Source organism: Odontesthes bonariensis, chromosome 11 (genome assembly GCF_027942865.1).
Source record: "Odontesthes bonariensis isolate fOdoBon6 chromosome 11, fOdoBon6.hap1, whole genome shotgun sequence".
NCBI lineage: Eukaryota > Metazoa > Chordata > Actinopteri > Atheriniformes > Atherinopsidae > Odontesthes > Odontesthes bonariensis.
Window position 1 is genome coordinate 17359168 of NC_134516.1, and position 19969 is coordinate 17379136.

The 19969-nt window shown below is 45.5% G+C and overlaps 1 protein-coding gene across 7 annotated transcripts in view; it reads right to left on the reverse strand.

Annotated features, from left to right (window-relative positions):
- Window positions 1-19969, reverse strand: part of LOC142391733 (histone deacetylase 4-like) — a 59278-nt gene that overhangs the window by 3573 nt on the left and 35736 nt on the right. For all 7 annotated transcript variants that reach the window (XM_075477763.1, XM_075477766.1, XM_075477761.1 and 4 more), the window contains 19 exons: window positions 13981-14109; window positions 13779-13888; window positions 13132-13266; window positions 12806-12998; window positions 11420-11643; window positions 6936-7148; window positions 6321-6516; window positions 5462-5595; window positions 5261-5363; window positions 5126-5172; window positions 4872-4979; window positions 4330-4385; window positions 3940-4027; window positions 3692-3811; window positions 3212-3309; window positions 2823-2941; window positions 2492-2625; window positions 2025-2109; window positions 1669-1813 (listed from right to left, as the gene is read on the reverse strand). In XM_075477763.1, the coding sequence (XP_075333878.1) occupies window positions 1669-1813; window positions 2025-2109; window positions 2492-2625; window positions 2823-2941; window positions 3212-3309; window positions 3692-3811; window positions 3940-4027; window positions 4330-4385; window positions 4872-4979; window positions 5126-5172; window positions 5261-5363; window positions 5462-5595; window positions 6321-6516; window positions 6936-7148; window positions 11420-11643; window positions 12806-12998; window positions 13132-13266; window positions 13779-13888; window positions 13981-14109 (2437 nt within the window). The remainder of the gene's footprint in view (window positions 1-1668; window positions 1814-2024; window positions 2110-2491; window positions 2626-2822; window positions 2942-3211; window positions 3310-3691; window positions 3812-3939; window positions 4028-4329; window positions 4386-4871; window positions 4980-5125; window positions 5173-5260; window positions 5364-5461; window positions 5596-6320; window positions 6517-6935; window positions 7149-11419; window positions 11644-12805; window positions 12999-13131; window positions 13267-13778; window positions 13889-13980; window positions 14110-19969) is intronic.

The following is a 19969-nucleotide window of genomic DNA, read 5'->3' on the forward strand; positions in this document are numbered from 1 at the left end:
GTCCCACAAATGTTCGTCACAATTTAATCACCGTAATTCAAGAAGTCCGTGTTGGGTTTTCTGACTGGCCGGAATGCGGCCCAGTTCAGTCTCCAATAAAGGAAATGCACGGCCGTTATGTAGATGAGTATCAGATCGTATTGTTGAGCAGTGGGAAATCTTGTAACACAACTGTAGACGTGCCTCGATCGCAGCTTTTTTTTGAGTGTGTTGCTGGCATCGAATTTGTTTATATTTTCAAGATACATTCATTTTGGAAATAATCTTTGGACTTTGCTTTTAAATTAAAGGTACAGACAAATTAACAAATCGTGAATTTCCCCACTGTGTGACCAATAAAGCTTCATCTTTATTTTTCAAATGACCTATTTAAGTTTTTACCGCATATATTTTGGGTTCTATTTGTGATTTAGAAGAAAAAAAAAAGTCCCCAAATGTAGGTGAAAGTACAAATCTTATATAACACGAGTGGTATTTGGGGGCCGATCTTCCCTCCATGCAGGACTTCTACTTGTCCAGGGTCAAGAAACGGGCAGGCAACGTCGCTGCAGGGTTACGCCCCTGGAAATAACCTGTTTCAGCTCCTCCTGTCTGGCAGGCGCCACAGAGCGCTGCACACTAAAACTAATTAACACATGAACAGGTTCTTTCCACAGGCCATTCCTCTGATGAGAGGAATATACTGTGTATAATACACCATATATGCATATATACTATGCATACTCACTGTCCATATGTATAGACTGATTAGCTGTCGTTACATTACTTCACTCCATTTTCATTTCCCTTGCACCTAAGCATTTTTGTACGATGCACCTTTCCACATACAAACTCATGTCATTGTCTCTGTCACTGCCCTATTTTTTTAGTGACACTGGGGGTCAAATTGCTTGTATGTATACACTAGGGCTGGGCAACGATTCAAATTTTTAATCTAATTAGTCACATGATTTCCCTGATTAATCACGATTAATCGCATTTGTACGCAAAATCCAAAAATGAATTCAAAAGTAGTGTATAACTTTTAGCTTTATTTTAAATGTGCTGCCATATGAATGAAAGTGCCATAACATTTGTTGTGCAAACACACTTTTAACATCAGCATCTTTCTGTAGTTTTTATGTAGAAGCCTCGCACCACTGTCTGTTGTTGAATGACTTGCTGCTATCAGTTGTGTGTTTTGCCTTTAAGTGATATTTTAGACTGGAACTACTACGCTGAGAAGACAATTCAACTTGGCAGTGTTTACAGATGACTTTGGTTCTGTCGACTCCGCCGTCTGGAAGAACTTTAAAATGAAAATGGCCGAGTAAAAGTTCCGTACCCTTCTCCATGTTTGGTGGATCCGCCGATTACTTTCTTTTCCAGTTCCGCAGCAGACAGCAACAGACTTTTACAAAATAAAAGCCTTTGAGCAACAGACTCTTACAATAATAAAATAAACAATAAAACCAATAAAACTAATGCGCGATAAAATATTTGTCGGCGTTAAATAATCAATGCGTTAATGCGATAATAACGAGTTAACTCGCCCAGCCCTAGTATACACATACTTGGCCCAATAAATCCGATTCTGATGTTTAGCTGCTTATTTAAAAAAAAAAAAAACAGAGGAACAACATCACACCGGCGCTTATGTATGTCTTACAGCGATTCTGGATCTTTTACCTTTGATCCATGGCGCTGGTGTTGGCCACGGACAGAGAGGCCATGGCACTGACGGCCTCGGCCTCCTCAGAGTCTCCTCGCTTGGCCTCCAGCAGGGAGAGCCCCACCCGCGACGAGTAGCGAAGCACAGAGTGCCAGTACTTACCTGGATGTACAGAGGACAACAACGTAAAAGAGAGTGAACAAGTTTTATTTCATTTTAAATCAAAATAAAATAATAAATGAGATGACCTATGACGATGAGAAGCTTTCTGATCAAATACGCAGTTTCCCCCACTTTACAAATCCTTGAGATATCATCACTGAAATGAATGTTGCCTTTTTGTAGCTGTATGTTGCACTCAGAGTGAACTCACTGTGCGTCTCTATAACTTTCTCCAGAGAGAGAACGGCATTGGGGTTGGGCCTCTGCTCGAGGATGGCCTTCGGCAGCGGGTCCAGCTGGGAAAAAAAAAAAAACACACAGAGAACGAAGCACAAGCTTTTAACCGGCTGTGTTTAATATACTTTCCACAGGGGGTCAGAATAGAAACTGGGAACTTCTTCCACGCCAAGTCCACCTCCAACTTGGACCACCAAACCACCATATGTTGGGAGATTACGAGATCAAACTGCAGCTGAAGTAATGATACGTTCTCGGGGTTTAGTGAGATCAAATTTCTATGTCAGAAAAAGGAGTAATGGGTTTTTGGGGCCGATCCAACATTAGATAAGAGGTGCCGTGCTTACAAGCAAAACATCCTGCTCTGTCCCATTTATTTTGTTTTCAAAGTCTTCTTTGCATCTGTTGTAGCAGGTTTTGCATCTCATGAGCCTTTTTTACCTCCTGGCCGAGCAGGGCGGCCACGCAGGCCTCAGAGGCGTCGCAGATGGCGGTCAGGTCATGCCCCCCCTCCAGTGCGAGGACCACCCGGCCTCCAGCGAGGGTCATTAACTGCCTTGTCAGATAGCCAAAACCTGAGGAGAGAGCACAGGAACAAAGTGAACACATGCAAATTAGTCTCTGATATGCTGCGGTAGCTCACTTTAACCTGCTGAGACCCAAGTTTCAACCTCTTTCTAAGTCTCCAACACTTTGTGTTGTGTTATATTGTGCATGGGCTGCAGCTGGACTGCGAGATAAGAGACACACTTCAGATCATTTTGGGACTCACATTTGGACGTCAGAGTGTAGCCGCCCAGTGGTGGAGGGTGTCCCTCCACGGCGTCGAAGCCCGAAGAGACCAGCACGATGTCTGGAGCAAACTCGTTGGCTATCGGCATCACCACGGACCTGAGAGTGGGAACGTGGGGTGTGAGGATTGTCACGTAGAACAGCCAACATGTCAACGTGCAGGAGGACAATAAGCAAAACACCAAGCAGTTCAACTTTTGAGACAAACATGTGATTCTTTTGTTCCAACGTCCCCATTTCGATGGCCTGTTTTTAAAACCTATGAAACCCGAATAAGGGATTCCTCAGACTTCTTTCACTTTCTTCATGACCGTGACGCTGGCTTTAAAGAGCAGCGCAGAAAAAGAAACAGATACGTTTGTCTGATACCTGAAGGCAGCCAGGTACTCCACGTCTCCCATGGGTGGCTCCAGGCCGCCGGTGAAGGCAACGTTGACGTTGAACCCAACTCCAGGACCGCTGCCCACCTGCAGAGGGAAACATATGTTCATATGGACAGAATGAAAAAAAAAAACAGTCAGCTGACTTCCAGCTGTGTCGAGTGCCAATATTTTAGCAATATTCCCAAACAAAAATTTTTTTAAAAAAAATCAGTGCCATTATAGGTCAAAATGAATAGGAAAACACTGGTGAAAATCCTGCATAATAATCCCTAATTAAACTAATAATTAGTTGAGTGTCCTATACAATCCAACAACCTCACGTTTTCTCATGTCAAGTTAGGAAATGAATGAAAGGATGCAGTGGATATCCTTCGTATTCTTGTAAAAGCTGGGTTTGGTCTTACTCCTAAAAGGCTTTGGGGAACGTGGGGAATGTGTGATCACAGAAAAATCCAAACGCACGCACCTCATCAGGGGCTCCGCTTCCTGGGAAGAAGTTGCCGTCATCATAGCGATGAATGGACAGGTAGAGGACATTAGGGTCGTCGTAAAACGCCTGCTGAGTGCCATTGCCATGGTGCACGTCCTGATGGAAGGCACACGCGTGATTTAACCACAAAGCCCTTCAACACTGAAGTGATTTGTAAAAACAAACTTTATCTTAACAGTCCCATTCAATGCAATCTAAATGAGGCGGCTTCTCAGCAGACTGACCCAGTCCACGATGAGGATCTTGTTGACGCTGAGTCTCTGCTGCAGCAGTTTGGCTGCGATGGCCACCGAGTTGAAGTAGCAGAAACCCCTGAAACGGCAGCAGAAAGACGGAGAGCTCCTGTTTGTTATAAAACGTGTGTGCCAAGGCACTTTCCTGCTCCATTTTCATGTTTTTACAGTACATTTTAAACACTTTGTGAGGTGGATATGAAAAATAAATACAGCAGTCCTTGAGACAGCTGGCAGAAGGAAGGCACTCTGTACTTTATGTGCAAATAAACTCAATGGTTTATGTAATTTCTATTCCAGACGGGCCTGTTCCAAGGCTGGTATTTGTGTATGCGTAGATTGAGTGTCTCCAACTGAGTGTGGTGACGGCTGTGGCCTTACATGGGAGTGCTTTCCTCTGCGTGGTGTCCAGGAGGCCGAACCACTGCGAAACCATTCTGGAAAGACAAGCAGGGGTGACAGCAGCCTGTTAGCCACAGCGGCATGATCACCGCTCGCTGCTTCCTCTGTGTTTACGAAGAAGCGGCAAACCACTGCTAAGAACACTTTAATTTAGCAGATGAGTGGCTGTAAAGTCAGAAATGCTGCTTTTAAATGGGAAACAATAGCAGTGAGAGCATTAAATCTCGGAGAACAACAGATACCAAACCAGTGTTTTAACAATACGTAGGTTTATGTTGTGGATTAGGAAAGTTTTGCTTCATAAAAATAGCGTTTTAAACCACAGAAATACATTTTGGTGGAAGTTTTCCTTCTCTTAACAAGACCAATCAAAGTCCTCGTCTTTTTTTACTAAACCTTCATCTTCACGTCACATATGTATCTTGTTTTCTTCGTCTTTAAAGCTTGTGAGACAACTGCAGTATCTTCAAGATGATAATGTAGGATATTTCAATGTAGGAGACAAAATAAAGAACATCTACCTTCAGCTCTCCTGTTGCCACTTTGAAAACAAGCTCCACTACAGAGCCGACGGCGAGGCGAGCTGCGCTGGAGGAGTGGACCTCGTTCCAAATGGTGTCGCTGTCCACCTGAAATACACACAAGCGGATGCTACTGAGATGATAGAAACGGATGCATTTAAATAATGTAGAAGGTTAGAGATGTTTCAGTCTTTTTAACTACAAAAAAAAGCAGGTTTTCTTGTCAAACAGTTCAGAAAAAGTGCGCAACTCACCCCCACCCCTCCACACGGTAGCCGTACAAACATTGGAGTGATTGAACCTGGCGAACGGGGAGTAAACGCGAAAAATTAAGAGGATGTCAGCAGCAGCGATTCCTCATCCTGAGCGTGTAAAATAAGAAAACTTACAATCAAGTTTCTGTCGGAGTGGGTTGGTTCCATACAGCAGCACGTGGGCTTCAGAGTGAACCGTCTGCAGCTCCTCCAGCGTGGCCTTCCTCCCACGGATACACTACGCACACACATACACACATGGACACAGTCCTCAGATGCAGTTCGCCACTTTGTGTAACTGCTCAGCCTGCTGTTGTATCTCCAATGTGAACCCACCTCACACTGCGATCTGAGTCCGGTCTCCTGCAGCCGAGACCAGATGCTCTGAATCCGCCCGGCATGCTCCGGATGGCTGTTAGTGTTTCCGCACATACACTGGTGCTTCTGCATCAGAGAGTCGTACACCAGGCCTGAGGAAAGACGGACAATTCTGGTGAGAATGAAGCACATATCCTGCACTAACAGGGCATCTAAATCCAGACTGGTTTGACCCTTTTGTAAGAAAAGCTTAGTCACGTGCTCATTCTGCTTCAACTTGCCTCTCTGAGTGACCAAAACATCTTTGAAAATGCTATAGAGACACACTCCGATGCCAAAAATCTCTTTGATTTTCTAAGTAGTTTCGAACCGAATTGGAGAAAAGTAGATCAAACCAAAAATGTCTTAAATGTATGCAAAAACTGTTACAATATTGAGCATCCTCACAGCTGAGAGAAGGATTTCTTCACTTCATTTCTTCACAGATTTCTTTCAGAGTTTAAGCTCTTAGAAGAGCAAAGAGTGGGACAGAAAAGGTTTTGGCTTGATTTACTTATCTCAGTTATTTCTGCTACCAGATGGTGCTTGGAGCCATTAAACCTTTTTTTTCTGGCCAATTGATCTGGGTTTTTTTGTTAGTTTTTTTCTGTTTTTGGGTGGATATTTCTTCCTTTGAAGTCCCCAGTGCATGAGGATGGATGTGAAACTTAAAAGCCAAACACCGCTACAACAAATGCCCCCATCGCGGCAATAAAAACTACTGGAAGCCTGACAGAGATCTGGAGTTTAAACACAGTTACAAGGAGAAACTTGACATCGACAACAGCATGTGTAAAAGGCAGATAACCGAAAGACGTCAGTGGCAGACGACGCAAACCTGTGGTGAAGCGTGGCTTGATGGGTGGATCGGGGGAGGGGACGCTGATCGGGAAAGAGGAAGCCGAGGCTGGAGATGACTGGGCCCTGGACAGGGGGCGGTGTCCCGGGAAGGAGATGGACAAGCCGGCGGCCTCCATCGAGGCCTGATAGTTTCTCAGCTGGTGAATTCGCTGCTGCTCCAGCAAGAGAGCCTGCTGCTCACACATGAAAATAAAAGTGGAAAAAAAGGCAAATAAAAAAGACAAATCGTGCTGCTGAAACACTTCAAATTTAGGTCCTTTCGTCCATTAAAGGGACTGAGGCGAAGAAGTGCGTCTTTATACTGTATGTACAACGTATGGCCAACAGATGGCAGCCAAAACAAATGGTCGAGCTTTGATTTGCCCTTTGTGTTTAATCACAGGGATACCATGAGACAACATTCTAACATCCCAAATTACACTTCTGTGAGTGATCCCCTCTAGGACTTCCCCAGGAACGCCTACACATTACTGCCAAGCAGAGGTGGAATCAATTCTGTGGCCCTTCATATTGATCCTCTCTGCCTACGTTGTTTTTCTTCTGCAAACCAGAGCGTCGGTGTCACTTGCTTTGCAACTCCCCCGTTCTCTACCTGTCGGAAGAGCAGCTCCTGCTCCGCCTGCCTCTCCCTGTGCTGCTGCAGCGCCTCCTCCTGCAGCTCCTGTGGGTCGGGGGGCTCTTGCTTGATAGTGACCCCCGGCGGCAGGGCTCCGCCGTCCTGGTGCTCCCTCAGCTCCTCCTCCGTCTCCTCCGGGTGGCTCTGATGCTGCCGACCCACAGGTGACTCGCTGGGTTTGGCCATCATCTACAGGACATGGGGGGGGAGGGACAGAGAATGTTAGACTAGTTTTCCAATTAAAACCACAGGGGGTGACAAATCCCATTCAGCGTATGACGCTACATTTAGACAAAAGCGCACAGTCTCCCCTGAATCAAATTCCTGGAAAATCACCCCTTTCTTCTTTTAACAAGCTTATTTTGGATTACTCAGTCAGTTTGTTGTCTCGCTCCTTTCAAACCCAGCCGTTCTAATTGAAAGTGAGTGGCAGCTCTGCTGACTACGCCAGAGCGAAATGCGTCTCGTTGATCAGAGGCATTCCACACTTCCCGTTGTGCTGCTAGTCATCGGCTCATTGCCGGTTCTGCAGTTGACCAAGCAACAATTTGGCCGTCTAATTATTCACATTCACTGACATGAACACCTCAAAGGGCTCTAGGGCACTCGCCTCCACGGGTTTTGTCTGTTTATGATGTTAATACTTTTGAGAAAACATCTACAGGTGTGTGCATGGGGCAGTGGGTGAATGTGTGTATGTTCTCAGAGCTGCTAGCCTCTGGGTCCCTTGGCTCTGAGCCAGGGGACAGCATTGACGTCAGAGCATTCATTCATTCACCCCAACCCCCACCCCTCCTCCTCCTCCTCCCATGCTCTTCTGTTCGGGTCTTCTTTGCATCCAAACAGATGTCTCTCCCCCACCCCCCATTTTTCAGATCCTCCCCTGACCTCAACGACCCCCCCCCCCCTCTGCTCTGCTTTCCAAAACATCTCCTCTTTATCTGGTTCAAACCAAAGTCCTCTTTTTTTCTGACTCCCCACAAAGGCAAGGGGGGGTAACTAAGGATGAATCAGAGAGACTATTCAATGCAGTCAAAAAGTTTTTAGCCCCTTTCAAAGTTTTATTTGTTGTCCACCGCCTGGCAGAAACTGCTTTGGGGAGTGTTTTGTAAATCAATTAAAAAATATTACAGTATTCGGACCCCTTCGTTTTGTGCCCGGTTAAAGCACAAAAGACAGGAAGCTGCAGAAATATCAGCCTCCTGTCTGAGAGGGAATCTACAAGCTGACAGGCAGACATTTTCAAGCTCACCCGGGTTGAATTGAATCATCATTATAAGTGAACAGCCATGTTCAAGTCTTTCCTGAGATGCTCTACTGGGTTCAGGACCAGATACCATTGAGGTTATTCCAGAACTTTCTCAACTAAAGTTCACTGTTTCGTTGGAGACGTGAAGCTTCCGCCCTGACATGCGATTCTGAGCACACTGGAAAGTTTTAAATCAATATTTTTTCTGTATTTTCTCTCTATCCTGACAAGTGTCCCCATCCAATCCCCACTGGATGATACTTCCATCACCGTGTTTGACTGTGTGGATGGTTTTAATGTTTTTTGGAGGTGTGCTGGTGACAAATTTCAGTAATCTGTGTCATGCTAAGTCCTTGATAAGAAGGCAATTGGACTTTTCCTTGTTCTTGAGAACATTTCGACTCTCATGCGAAACCCCATGAGGGTCATTAACTCACATGTGACTTCAATAAAATCTGGAAATGTGTATGTCCCAGCAACAGCTAATAAACCAAGAACATCCCACAACAGGATATTAGAAGTCAAGAAGCCAACATCTTCAAGAAGCAAAAGAAGGCCAGGTTGCTTCTATTTAAGCACTAGGATTACTAATGAGGCGATGCTCAGTGCCTGGCTTCCTCTTCACACATTGGTCCAGAAACTACCATGAACTCTCAGGGGACAACCCCGTAACTACAACAACATGAGGGCACGGCACGGCTTACACCGTATTGTACAGGCTGTGTTGGACAATACATTTCTGAGAAACACCGCCTTCTGAGACAATTAGACCAACTTTTTTTTGCCCTGACCACAGCAAACGGCTTATTGTGCTCCCGTCAATGCTGATCAGAGCCATGGCTGATAAAAACCTGCGGTGTCTGCTGTGTAATTTCACACAGGACTGAATGCGATTGAACGATTTCCCAATTCACTCAAAAGTCATACGTTATTGGGTGTTGGTGTTTTTTTTTTTTTGTTTTGTTTTTAAACAGTAAAAGAAAAGTTTCCTGATACACACCTAATAAAGACCGGTGTGGGCTTTCTTAGTTACTTCCAGTGAATTAAATCGCCTGACAACATCAGTTAGCTCCAGAACTCTACAGAAGAGGGGCAAATAAGAGTAAAGTAAAGTAAATGGACTGTCTCAAGTCTCTCATTTCCAGTAAACAAAGAAAAATAGAATAATCTTTTAGCAGACAGGGTTGCAACGGTGTGTGCGTTTTTGGCATTTTTGATGGATACGCTTGTCCTGCTTAAAGACGAGGGTGAACGATGTGCATGACAATCCTCCGCAGCTCAAGCCGACGTCTTCAAATCGCATATTTCATCAGAGCTAAACTGGATTGGACTTTAGATACGTGCTTAACAGACGCAAGTCTGTGTGCTGATCAGAATCAAACACAGCTCTCTCTGTAATGTGCATTCAACAAGGCAAACATGGCATCTGTTCCAAGCTCGGGATAAACTAATAGCTTAACTGTATTGATGGGAATTCTCAAAGAACCGTACAACAAATTTGCGATGAAACAAACTCCTGGTAGCCACCGCAATCTGCAACTTTATGTGGCACATAACCACTTGTAAAAATACAGCGGTCTTTATGCCGATTTAAAATAACAAGGAACGAGCTGGTAATCAGTGACATTTAGGCAGATTTTGTTACCTCAAGACTGAGCCAAACTAGCTGCTTCCCACTGTTTCCAGTCTCTAAGTAAATGAGCTGCTGGCTGTGGCTTCACATTTATTGTACAGACATGAGGATGGCCAATCATTTCATCAAACCCCATTATAAACACATGCTCTAAGATGTAAAAGCAAATCCTTTAAATTAGTGACAAACAAACAGCGTCTCCAGTTTGACAACGAAACTGTAGAACTCGTCCTTGGTGTGCCAGAGGCCGTTATCGAGGCGTTTTTGTGAAAAGTTGCCACTTGAGAGCTCGGAAACATATGGAGACAGAGCGGAGCGGGGGAGGAGGAGGTGGAGGAGAGGAAATCCCTTGTTTCATCCACCCACCTCTCCTTCAGCGAGTCCTCCGCTTGAATAGGTAGAGCCATCAAGAGCGACGGCGGCTTGCTTCCTCCCCGGCCATATAAGGCAGGGGCTTCCGCTCTGTTGCCATGGCAGCGCACAGTTACCTCGCAGCTCGTGGCAACCGTCTCGGCCAGAGTCGCAGAGATGTGGACGCAAACGTGGACGCGCACACAGTGCTATACACGTTAACCCATACCTGCATCCGCCCACTCGCAAACAAAAATACTACAGAGAGAGAAAGGAAAGGGCAGAGAGAAGCCAGCGACTTACACACGTTATTTTCTGTGCTGCTGGCAGCCGCCTACGCAAACTACTACACTACAACTCCAGAGCCCTGCAGCTTACAGGCCCTGATAGTTATCTGTTTATTTGAATGTGATGTCGGATCCAAGGACCCCGTCACCTCCCCTCACACCTGGACCTCCACAAAATAGTCAAAAAAAAGGGGAAGTGAACTTCTAAGGTTTAAAAAAAAAAAAAACACAAACTGGAGACTAGTTTGTGCAAATGTGTTCTTACCCTGTTGCTTTGAAGCTCTTCAAAAGTTACACAGTTATTAGAAATAACACCACCTTTATGCAAACTAAGTGCCACGTGATCTCAGTGTATGTACACCCGGTGTTAGAGGTGCCAGAGGCCAATAAATGAAGAGCAAGTAGCTTTCAAAAAAGGTCAGGGATAAAGTTGTTGAGAAGTACAGATTAGGGTTAGGTTATATAAAAAAAAAAAATGTGGCTCTTCAACAAACCTGCCAAGAAAGGACAGACCAGATAAAAAAAGGCTTTAATAAGAGGCTAAAAATAACTCTGAAGGACCTACAACGAAGATGGACTTTTTGAAAAAAGTCAAAAGAAAAAAATCAAGATGGCATCTGGGAGACTCTCTAGACGTGTGGAAGACGGTTATATAGCCAGAAAAGACGAAAATGTAGGGCTGCAGTGGCAGCATCATGCTTTCAGGATGTTTTCCATTGACAGAGTCTAGTGAATTGGTCAGAATTCAAGGAATTCAAGGAAAAACTGGATAAAAAAATAAAATAAAATCTGTTTTAGTCTTCCCTGAGTATATGAGCCGAAGACGACTGTTAAAGGGGAAACATTTACATGAGTCGGAATGACCTCAAGGAACAGTGAAGCAACTGATGGGAAAAGAAGTAATAAATGCCCAACAAAGATAAGAGCCCCCAGCTCCTACCTTGTTGAGGTGGAGCTGCTGTTGCTGAAACTGTTGCTTGTGCTTCTCCAGGAACTGCTGGTGCTGCTGCTGGACCACCAGCTGCTGCAGGGCCAGAGCCTGAGCATGAGCTTGGGCGGCGCTCCCCTGAGGCAGCGGGGCCGACTGGGTCCTCCCCAGGGGCCGGTGCTGCCTTTGCAGCTTCGCCATGGATGCTGCTGAAGACATAGACAGGCCGCTTACACCTAGGACACAAAAACAGGAGGACTTAATCACATAAGGTGAAGCCACAAATTGTAAAGCAGATCGACAGGATTGATTACATATTGCAAGGTGTAAACCAAACCCAGAATAACTCTATAGTCACATAAGGCGTAGACTGAACTGAACTTTCAGTCCGCTCCAATTCACTTGTCAACATTTATTCATTACTCGCGGGATCTGAACACATGAAACATCCCTCCAATTCCTGATAAATATGAAATGTTTCCTCTTTTATTCTCACTAACTTAGATCAGTTAGCAGATGCATCTGTGCACCAAGTAAAACGACCATCTGTGCCGCCATAACGCGAGTCTTCCATTGTGATCGTACGAGCTGACAAAAATACATCTTAGACCATTTGGAGTGCATCACCGCAGTGATAAAAAAAAAAAGTCAGAAAACAGACCCTGGCCGAGCCTGTTAAATGATCTGAGAAGCTTGACTACTGCGCAGATATCACAGAAAATGCCCACCGCAGTGTTTCTCACATGGTTGCCGGAGAAGTGTGCTGATGCACAGCTGTTGTGCGGCACCGAGGAGCTGGCAAGACAGGAAACAACTAAGTTTGCGGTGCTAGGATGTGTGGCGTGTCTTTTCTTTTTTAATGGCGTCTCCCTCGTCTAGACTGAGAAGTAATGAATTTCATCTGGGCTGTAAAGAATTCACCCTCTGCTCTTGTCCTGTGTGTGGGCGAGCACATGTCCTTGTCTGTGCCTTCTTTCACACATGCATGCGTCTGCATGTGCGTCACAGCTCATTCACCGCTAATGCCCCGCTGGAAATAGAAGCAATGTTTTTTGTCAGTGGATGAGTTGATGGGAAAGGGCACACAATGCACCCATGTCACACTCTCATAGCATACGCTGACATATGAAAGGAGCTCATTAGTTAGAGCAAATGAATGGACGTCTGTCAGCGAGAGGGGGCACAGAGCACCACACATCTCTGGGAGTGTTGTGATGGTTTGCAGTTTTTTTTGTGTGCTCCGCACGGTTTCCATCACAGTTGCATTTGACGATTTCCACTTATTCCTCTAATTACCATCAATTTCACCAAAATTGCAACCACTAAGACGGTAGTATTGCTACTCATATGACTTCTAACCACCACTTACTCGAGTAAAACCCACATTGCTCTTCTCACCTGTCACCAGGGGGCTCTGTGCTGGACTCTGCTCCATGAGCACCATGTGTTGGAGTAGGGGGCTGTGCGCACCGTGCCCCCCAGTTCCCGCCCCAGTTTCTGCAAGATAGGGGGTCAAATGGCCGCCAGAGAGGAAGGGGGGACTGAGGGAGAGGGCTGGCTGCAGACCTCCATCCTGCTGGGCTGACGTGACCTGGGAAAAAAGGGAAAGCAGGGGGGGGGTCGATGGCTGATTTTGAATAAACCGTTAAAGACAACACACTCCGGATAAACAAATTCATGTATGCAAAGTCAGACTGGAGCAGACAGGAGCTTTTCCTCCTTACATTGGAAGCGGCGGTGGCCGTGGCAGTGGCGGGAAGCCCCAGGGTGATGTTGGGTAAGGATGGCGACGTGTAGAGAGACAGCTGGTTAACGGAGCCTTGCTCAGCAGCGCTGCACAGCCTCTGGGCCAGAGACGCCTGGAAAGCACATTCAAATGATTGATCTGTGTTTGTGTCGAGAAACAAACCTCCAGCTTACAGATGAAAGCAGCACAGGAGATGTCCGCGCGGGGCAAAAGAGCCACATTTGCATCCTCCTGGTGTTATAAAATCGTCGCAGCCTCAAGCCTCCTCCGCACTGCCTGAGTGCCTCTAATGGCTGCCAGAAATAGCATCTTGCCATCTCTTCAGCCTGTCTTCTCGTCTGTAGACCCATCACCTCAAAATGTCTCTCTCAGAGTCTTTGTGCATGCAACAGGCTGCCATGATTAGAAGCTAGAGACCAGCACCTACACAAAAGAACAAAACTACTCTGACAGCTTTTACCACACTAAAAAAAGTCTTTAGGGAAATCCAATCTTTCAAAAATATGAAACGTGAGTCAACGTAGCTGAAAAATGAAATGTTTTAGCAAAACGTCCGTTTATTTGAGTAAAAGATGACCTTTGTGTGTGTGTGTGTGTGTGTGTGTGTGTGTGTGTGTGTATTACCTCCGTGTTGTTGGAGAGTGACACAGTGATGCCGTTCTCATTGGGGATGTTGTTGGAGCTGTTGTTCGGGGAGCTTGGGCCCGAGCCGGGGGCGCTGCTACATGCCGAGTCTGAAACGGGCACACACGTCAAGCACATGCAAACAAAACTCTGCTGCGAGCACCGCACAGGGTCCACGTCGATGTGTGTGTGCGTTTCTTACCGGCCATGTCGAGCGAGCGTTTCTTGGCGGTGCTGATGGGACTGTCTCGGCGGCGGAGCAGCGGACTGCTCCTACGCTCGCTCACTTTCTGCTTGAGGCGGGAGCGCAGCTTCAGGTTGGGCTCCGAGGCTGGGAGAAGGATGGAGAGAGAAAAACAGCTGCTATTTGGGAGTATCCGTGTTTTTAACGCGAGCTCAAGTGCCTCAATGAAAAGAGCTTTGTCAAGAAACAAAGACATCTAATTCACAACCACAAATCTAATTCAAGAGTGTTCCTCTTTTACCTCCTCATCCATCGCCCCTTTTTTCCTGCTCTCCTTAAATAGAAAAACTGTTTTTCTTGCTATTACTTCCTACAAATGCACAAATGCGGTCGCGCCTCGTTTTATTAAGGTAGCTGCACGTGTGTTTGATTATTTTTTGTAGCTAAAACCAGGTGCGCCGTTGGTTCGTGCTGCGATCAATCACACTGAAAGCCACTGTCTAAATAATGAAAATCATCAAAGACATTTATGCGCAGCTCCCTGACCCACACTGTGCCCTCTTCTTCGATCACCTCTGGTAACTGCGTGATTCGAATGCCTCGCCAGCTCAAGCTCAAGACACCCCCGTCGAGCCCCCTCGACGTTAAACACATAACAGGCAGCGGCGCGGCTTTGGACAAATCAATCCTCAGGGCAGGAGAGTTACCTGAGCAGCTGTCTCGCAGGCTCTCAGCTTCAAGTGCGAGCTCCACACGATCGATCTGTCATGGAGCCCCTTCCACAAAGCTGCCTTGTTATGAAACCCGTTTCCTCGACAAACTGTCGCACGCTGCTATTCATTTAGCGTACAATTTGTCCCTCCCGCCGAGATGCTTCGGAACAAGCCAAATTCTAATTTTCCCAAAGATGAGCTAAAAAGCAATTAGCTCCAATTTGGGAGCTGTGTCGGACTGCCTAAATGGCATTTTGGTCCTTTGTGTACGTTGTCACACACTTCTGAATGGGGACAGGAAGAAGGGAACAGTATGTCACCTTGGCTCCAGCCATGGACACCCATTCTCTGTTTATTTTGTCCTGCCAATCTGCAGCCGTGGATCATTTAGCATTCAATTATTATCTCATTTTTAAACATCATAGATGAGCTAAATCCAAGAGTGGTGCACAATTGCTCAAGATTATGACATAACCAGATTCAACAGCTATTAAATCTCTTTCCCTGTAAAAACTGAATGTGTGGGACCAAATGTTCGCCTTTCTGCTGGACATTTTCCTTCGAGGAAGCCGTCATGAAACTTGTCCCCATTTGTGGTGTCGGGTAAAAATAAATGTGTGAAAGAGAGAAGTGTGGATTGTGAAGTGTGAATGTACAGTAGCACAGAGTGGGATGGAGAGTTCAGTCCAGATGGAGTCAAACCAATTAAAGTCGGAGCCAATTTACTAGAAATCCTAAATAGAAGGATTTCAGAGGACCGGAATCAGAGTTTTACATCTGTGAAAATGCAATGGTAATAAAAGTTTCCAGGAAATAAAAAAAATAAAAAAATACAAGGTCTGAAAATATTGAAGTCATTCAGGAAATAACACTCTGTCATGTACAGCAAAGCAAAACCCTGTCAACTAAATATTTGGCCAAAATTGAGATAAAACCCAACAATCAGATTTTTTGACAGTTGTTTTGTCTCGTATAATTGATGTCACAAAAAGGTGCAATTTTTCCACCTGCAGGTGGATCACAGACTTCCTGTCTGACAGGAGGCAGCACGTGAGGCTGGGAAAACAGGTCTCAGACTCCCGGACCATCAGCACCGGTTCCCCTCAAGGCTGTGTTCTTTCCCCTCTGCTCTTCTCCCTGTACACCAACAGCTGCTCCTCCAGTCACCAGTCTGTCAAACTCCTGAAGTTCGCGGACGACACCACCCTCATTGGACTCATCTCTGGTGGGGATGAGTCCGCCTACAGGTGGGAGATTGACCATCTGGTGACCTGGTGTGGGCTGAACAATCTGGAGCTCAACGCTGTTAAAACAGTGGAGATGGTGGTGGATTACAGGAAGAGCCCAGCCCCACTCACCCCCATCTCCCTGACAGACTCCCCAGTCCACACTGTGGAGTCCTTCCGCTTCCTGGGCAGCATCATTTCCCAGGACCTCAAGTGGGAGCTGAACATCAGCTCCCTCACCAAGAAAGCACAACAGAGGATGTACTTCCTGCGGCAGCTGAAGAAACTCAACCTGCCAAAGACGATGATGGTGCACTTCTACACCTCCATCATCGAGTCCATCTTCACCTCTTCCATCACCATCTGGTACGCTGCTGCCACCGCCAAGGACAAGGGCAGGCTGCAGCGTGTCATCCACTCTGCGGAGAGGGTGATCGGCTGCAATCTGCCATCTCTGCAGGACCTGTACGCCTCCAGGACGCTGAGGCGTGCAGGCAAGATTGTGGCCGACCCCTCCCACCCCGGACACAAACTTTTTGAGGCACTCCCCTCTGGCAGGAGGCTGCGGTCCATCAGGACCAAAACCTCCCGCCACAAGAACAGCTTCTTCCCCTCTGCAGTTGGCCTCACCAACAAGGCCCGCTGTACCCCCCCCACTGACATGACCCCTTATCCCCACTGACACTTTATATATTGACGTTATATTAACGTTCTGTCTTGTCTTTCTGTCAGTACAGAGTGCGTTACATTAACGCACTCTTCTTAAAAATACTTTGCACATATTTAAAAATAAATAAATAAATAAATAAATAAATTCTTTTACATTTATTATTACTTTATTCTATTATTATTATATATTTTTTTGTCTTGTTCTTATGGCACCAAATAGACCAGGCCAAATTCCTTGTGATGTACAATTACTTGGCAATAAAACCTTTTCTGATTCTGATTCTGATTCATTTAAGAACAGAAACTACACGAAGGTGGTAAAGAAAAAAAAAAAAAAAAAAAAAAGAATATTGTGTGTAAACCATCCCTAACCTACAGCCTCCGTTCAAGTTTTTCACATCTGCTTTCAAAAATACATCAATAAGGCCCTAAATACAACGTATCATTGTCGCTGAAAGCTAACTAGCCGGGATGCTAAAGCATAAAAGGAAGATTTATGATCTCACAACTCATGCTCGGATAATGAAAAAGGGGTTTATAGAGTACAGAAACGCTGCTGCTGTCTTCTTGTGCAGGCTAAATGAGGTTTTAAAAAGTCAAAAGTGAAGATGATTGTTTTTTTATGACGCCAAACTCTCCTTAAATCATTGCTGGTCTACCCTGTACGGCAACAAAGATGAGCCACATGTCTTCATTGCTAAAGGATGACAAATCAAGTCTTAGCTTAGCTTGGAGAAGGGAGCTCAGTGAAGCATGTCCTGTTGTGATCGAGGCTGAGTGGTCACGATACTTTTGAGTAAAGAGTCTTGGCTATCATTTCCGTGAGAACAGAAACAACACTTTACTATACATTTCTGGAGAGACTGCAGAGTGTAAACTGTGTAAATAGAACCGAGCAGACAGAAGCTGTGCAACGGTCCATCTCACTCAGACTGAAAATTCACAAACACTTCGTCTTTAACTGCCGCTTATCAAATAAAAACAGCGACTCGCACCGACCCCCGTTTTGCCACTTTGAGCACCAAAAAGCTTACCTGCACACTTTGGCGTGACATTTGTATTTTAGTCGTGAAAAAAATGTGGACATAATGGCGGGTTGAAAAAACAAGCCGCGTCTTGTACTTAGAGTCTCCGAGACATAAACTGTGACCGTGGGCGCGCTGCAGCAGTCAAATCAAAATGTCTTTAGAATTCATCAGCTTCCCCAAATCTCTTGAATTTCAATGACACTCAGCAGGGATTTTTTTTTCTGATAAACTGCGAGCAACAGCTGCACTTTGCAGCAATCCCAGCAATTAGACATCATCAGCAAGAGCTCACAGCGTCAGGTTCTTCTGAAGGGTGACATTTAAGGTTTTATCCGTCCTCAGCTGAGGGGCTCGCTGAAGGTTGTTACACAGAACCTCCTAAAAGGTCTCCTTGATTAGGGGAAATTGTAAATCTACAGCATTTTAAGATTCTTTTCCGTGATTAATTACAGTTTCCATGGAGATTAAATACTGACTTTGCATGGAGAAATCCTTAACTTGTACAATAAGGACGATCTTTACTTAAGGTGCTTTGCAGATCTGCCCCCGAATCTAAAAAAAAAAGCTTCTATTAGTGTAGCAAACAAAGCAAAGAGACCACACAAGAACGAATGATAATAACTAGCTTGGTGAAACAGAGTAATTAGTTTTTTGGTTCCTTTTTCGGCAGATTGGAAACACATTTACTAAAGGGGGATTATCCGGTGTGACGGCACCCCAAATGATCTCAGCAAAGATGCAGCGAAAGCCAGGTGGAATCGATAGAGAAAAGCTTTTCTCTGTTCTTCGGGTGGACTAAAGGGAAGATAACGCATTGTGCTGCTTGCAGAAAAGCAAATCGGGAAGAGAATCTTGGGTCCATCCATCCTTTTATCCGACTATGAAGGACTCGATAGATCATTCCAAGAAAAGTTGGTCTTTTCTATCACTGCAGGTTATATTTGGCAGTTACGTGTCACGCCACCATGTGTGAGAGCTTTGTTACAGGCTTTAGGGAAGCAAGAGCGCACACAATCACACATGATATCAATTCACAAACGGTGCATTGTTGTCGCCCTGTCAGACCAGGCCTCACAGCAGAGGCAAAGCGCTGTGCGTTCACCGAGTGATGTCCTACAATCAGAAAGCTGCAAGTTGCTTTGTATTTACTGGCAAACCATACAATCCGGTAATCAGCCGGCGAAATGTATTGTATGGCGTCGGTCTGCTTATGTGCTTTGTGTCCCGTGTGAAAGATGGGACGCCCCAGTTTGGCCAAAATATACGCTTGCTCTGCCAGGAACAGTATGCTTTGCTGTGCCTCTATCAAAGAGCACAGTGAGTCGGAGGGCCTAATGCTTTCCCACCCCGACTCCATCCCTCTGAGGCATCTCTGTGTATGTGAGAACATCGTCCACAGAGGGCATTATTCATGTGACGTTCTCTCACCCCTGACTGCGCTCTATATGAGAGAGGTTAATGACTTTAGGCCTCGATCTGGCCAAGGCTGGGGTTTTTCAGGAAGTGGCCATTTGTAACGCAACACTTTTTTCCCCATCATTTCCCCTTTAGATGATCATGGGTGTCAGTATTTTTGGCTAGCCACAGCTAATGGATGTATTTTCATTCCATGCATGTATTCTGCACTATGCAGTCTATTAAAAAAAAACAAAAAAAAAAAAACAGTGTCCAGTGACACCGGACAGAATGAGTTTGTTTTTAGCCGCACTGTCAACAGATACACCTGCTGCTCTTCGGTTGCCTTTTCAACAGAGTAGTGGCTTTACTATGGTGAAGTATTCAATGTGCAACTTGCTGTTACCACAGTTACAACAGATGTCACCAAATCAACTGGGCCCGAAACAACTTCAAAAGCAATATTCCTGCTCCGTTCAGAGTATCAGCTGCTCTAAGTTTCTGAAATGCACAAAAGAGCGTTGTTGCCTCTTTAGACCGTCGCTGGGAGTCCTCGGTTCCAGTCTTTTACTTTATGGCCTGGCGGCGATATAAAAGAGCCTCTAAACTCTCCCGAGCTGGCATTACCATAAGTAAACCCCGCAAAGCACGTCATTGCTGTGGGCAAATATCAGGGTGGCACAGGTTCTCTTCTCTCTCAGCAGCCGAGCACAATCCTCAGCCTTATAGAAATCAGGGGACACACTGACACTCCAGGGACGATCTTTTCACTCTCTGCCATCTTCCAGCTTTTTTTTTGCTTTTTTCCTTTCTCTCCATAAAGCAGGTTTTTGGGAGTATGGCATCATTGTGCCACATGCTGGATTTAGTTTAAATCCTGCTTGCCAGCTCTCATTTTCTGCACTCTAATCTTCAATTTCGGTGCTTTTTGAAAAGAGACGAACAACTCTTTTCTGCTCCGGAAAATGGTCAATGA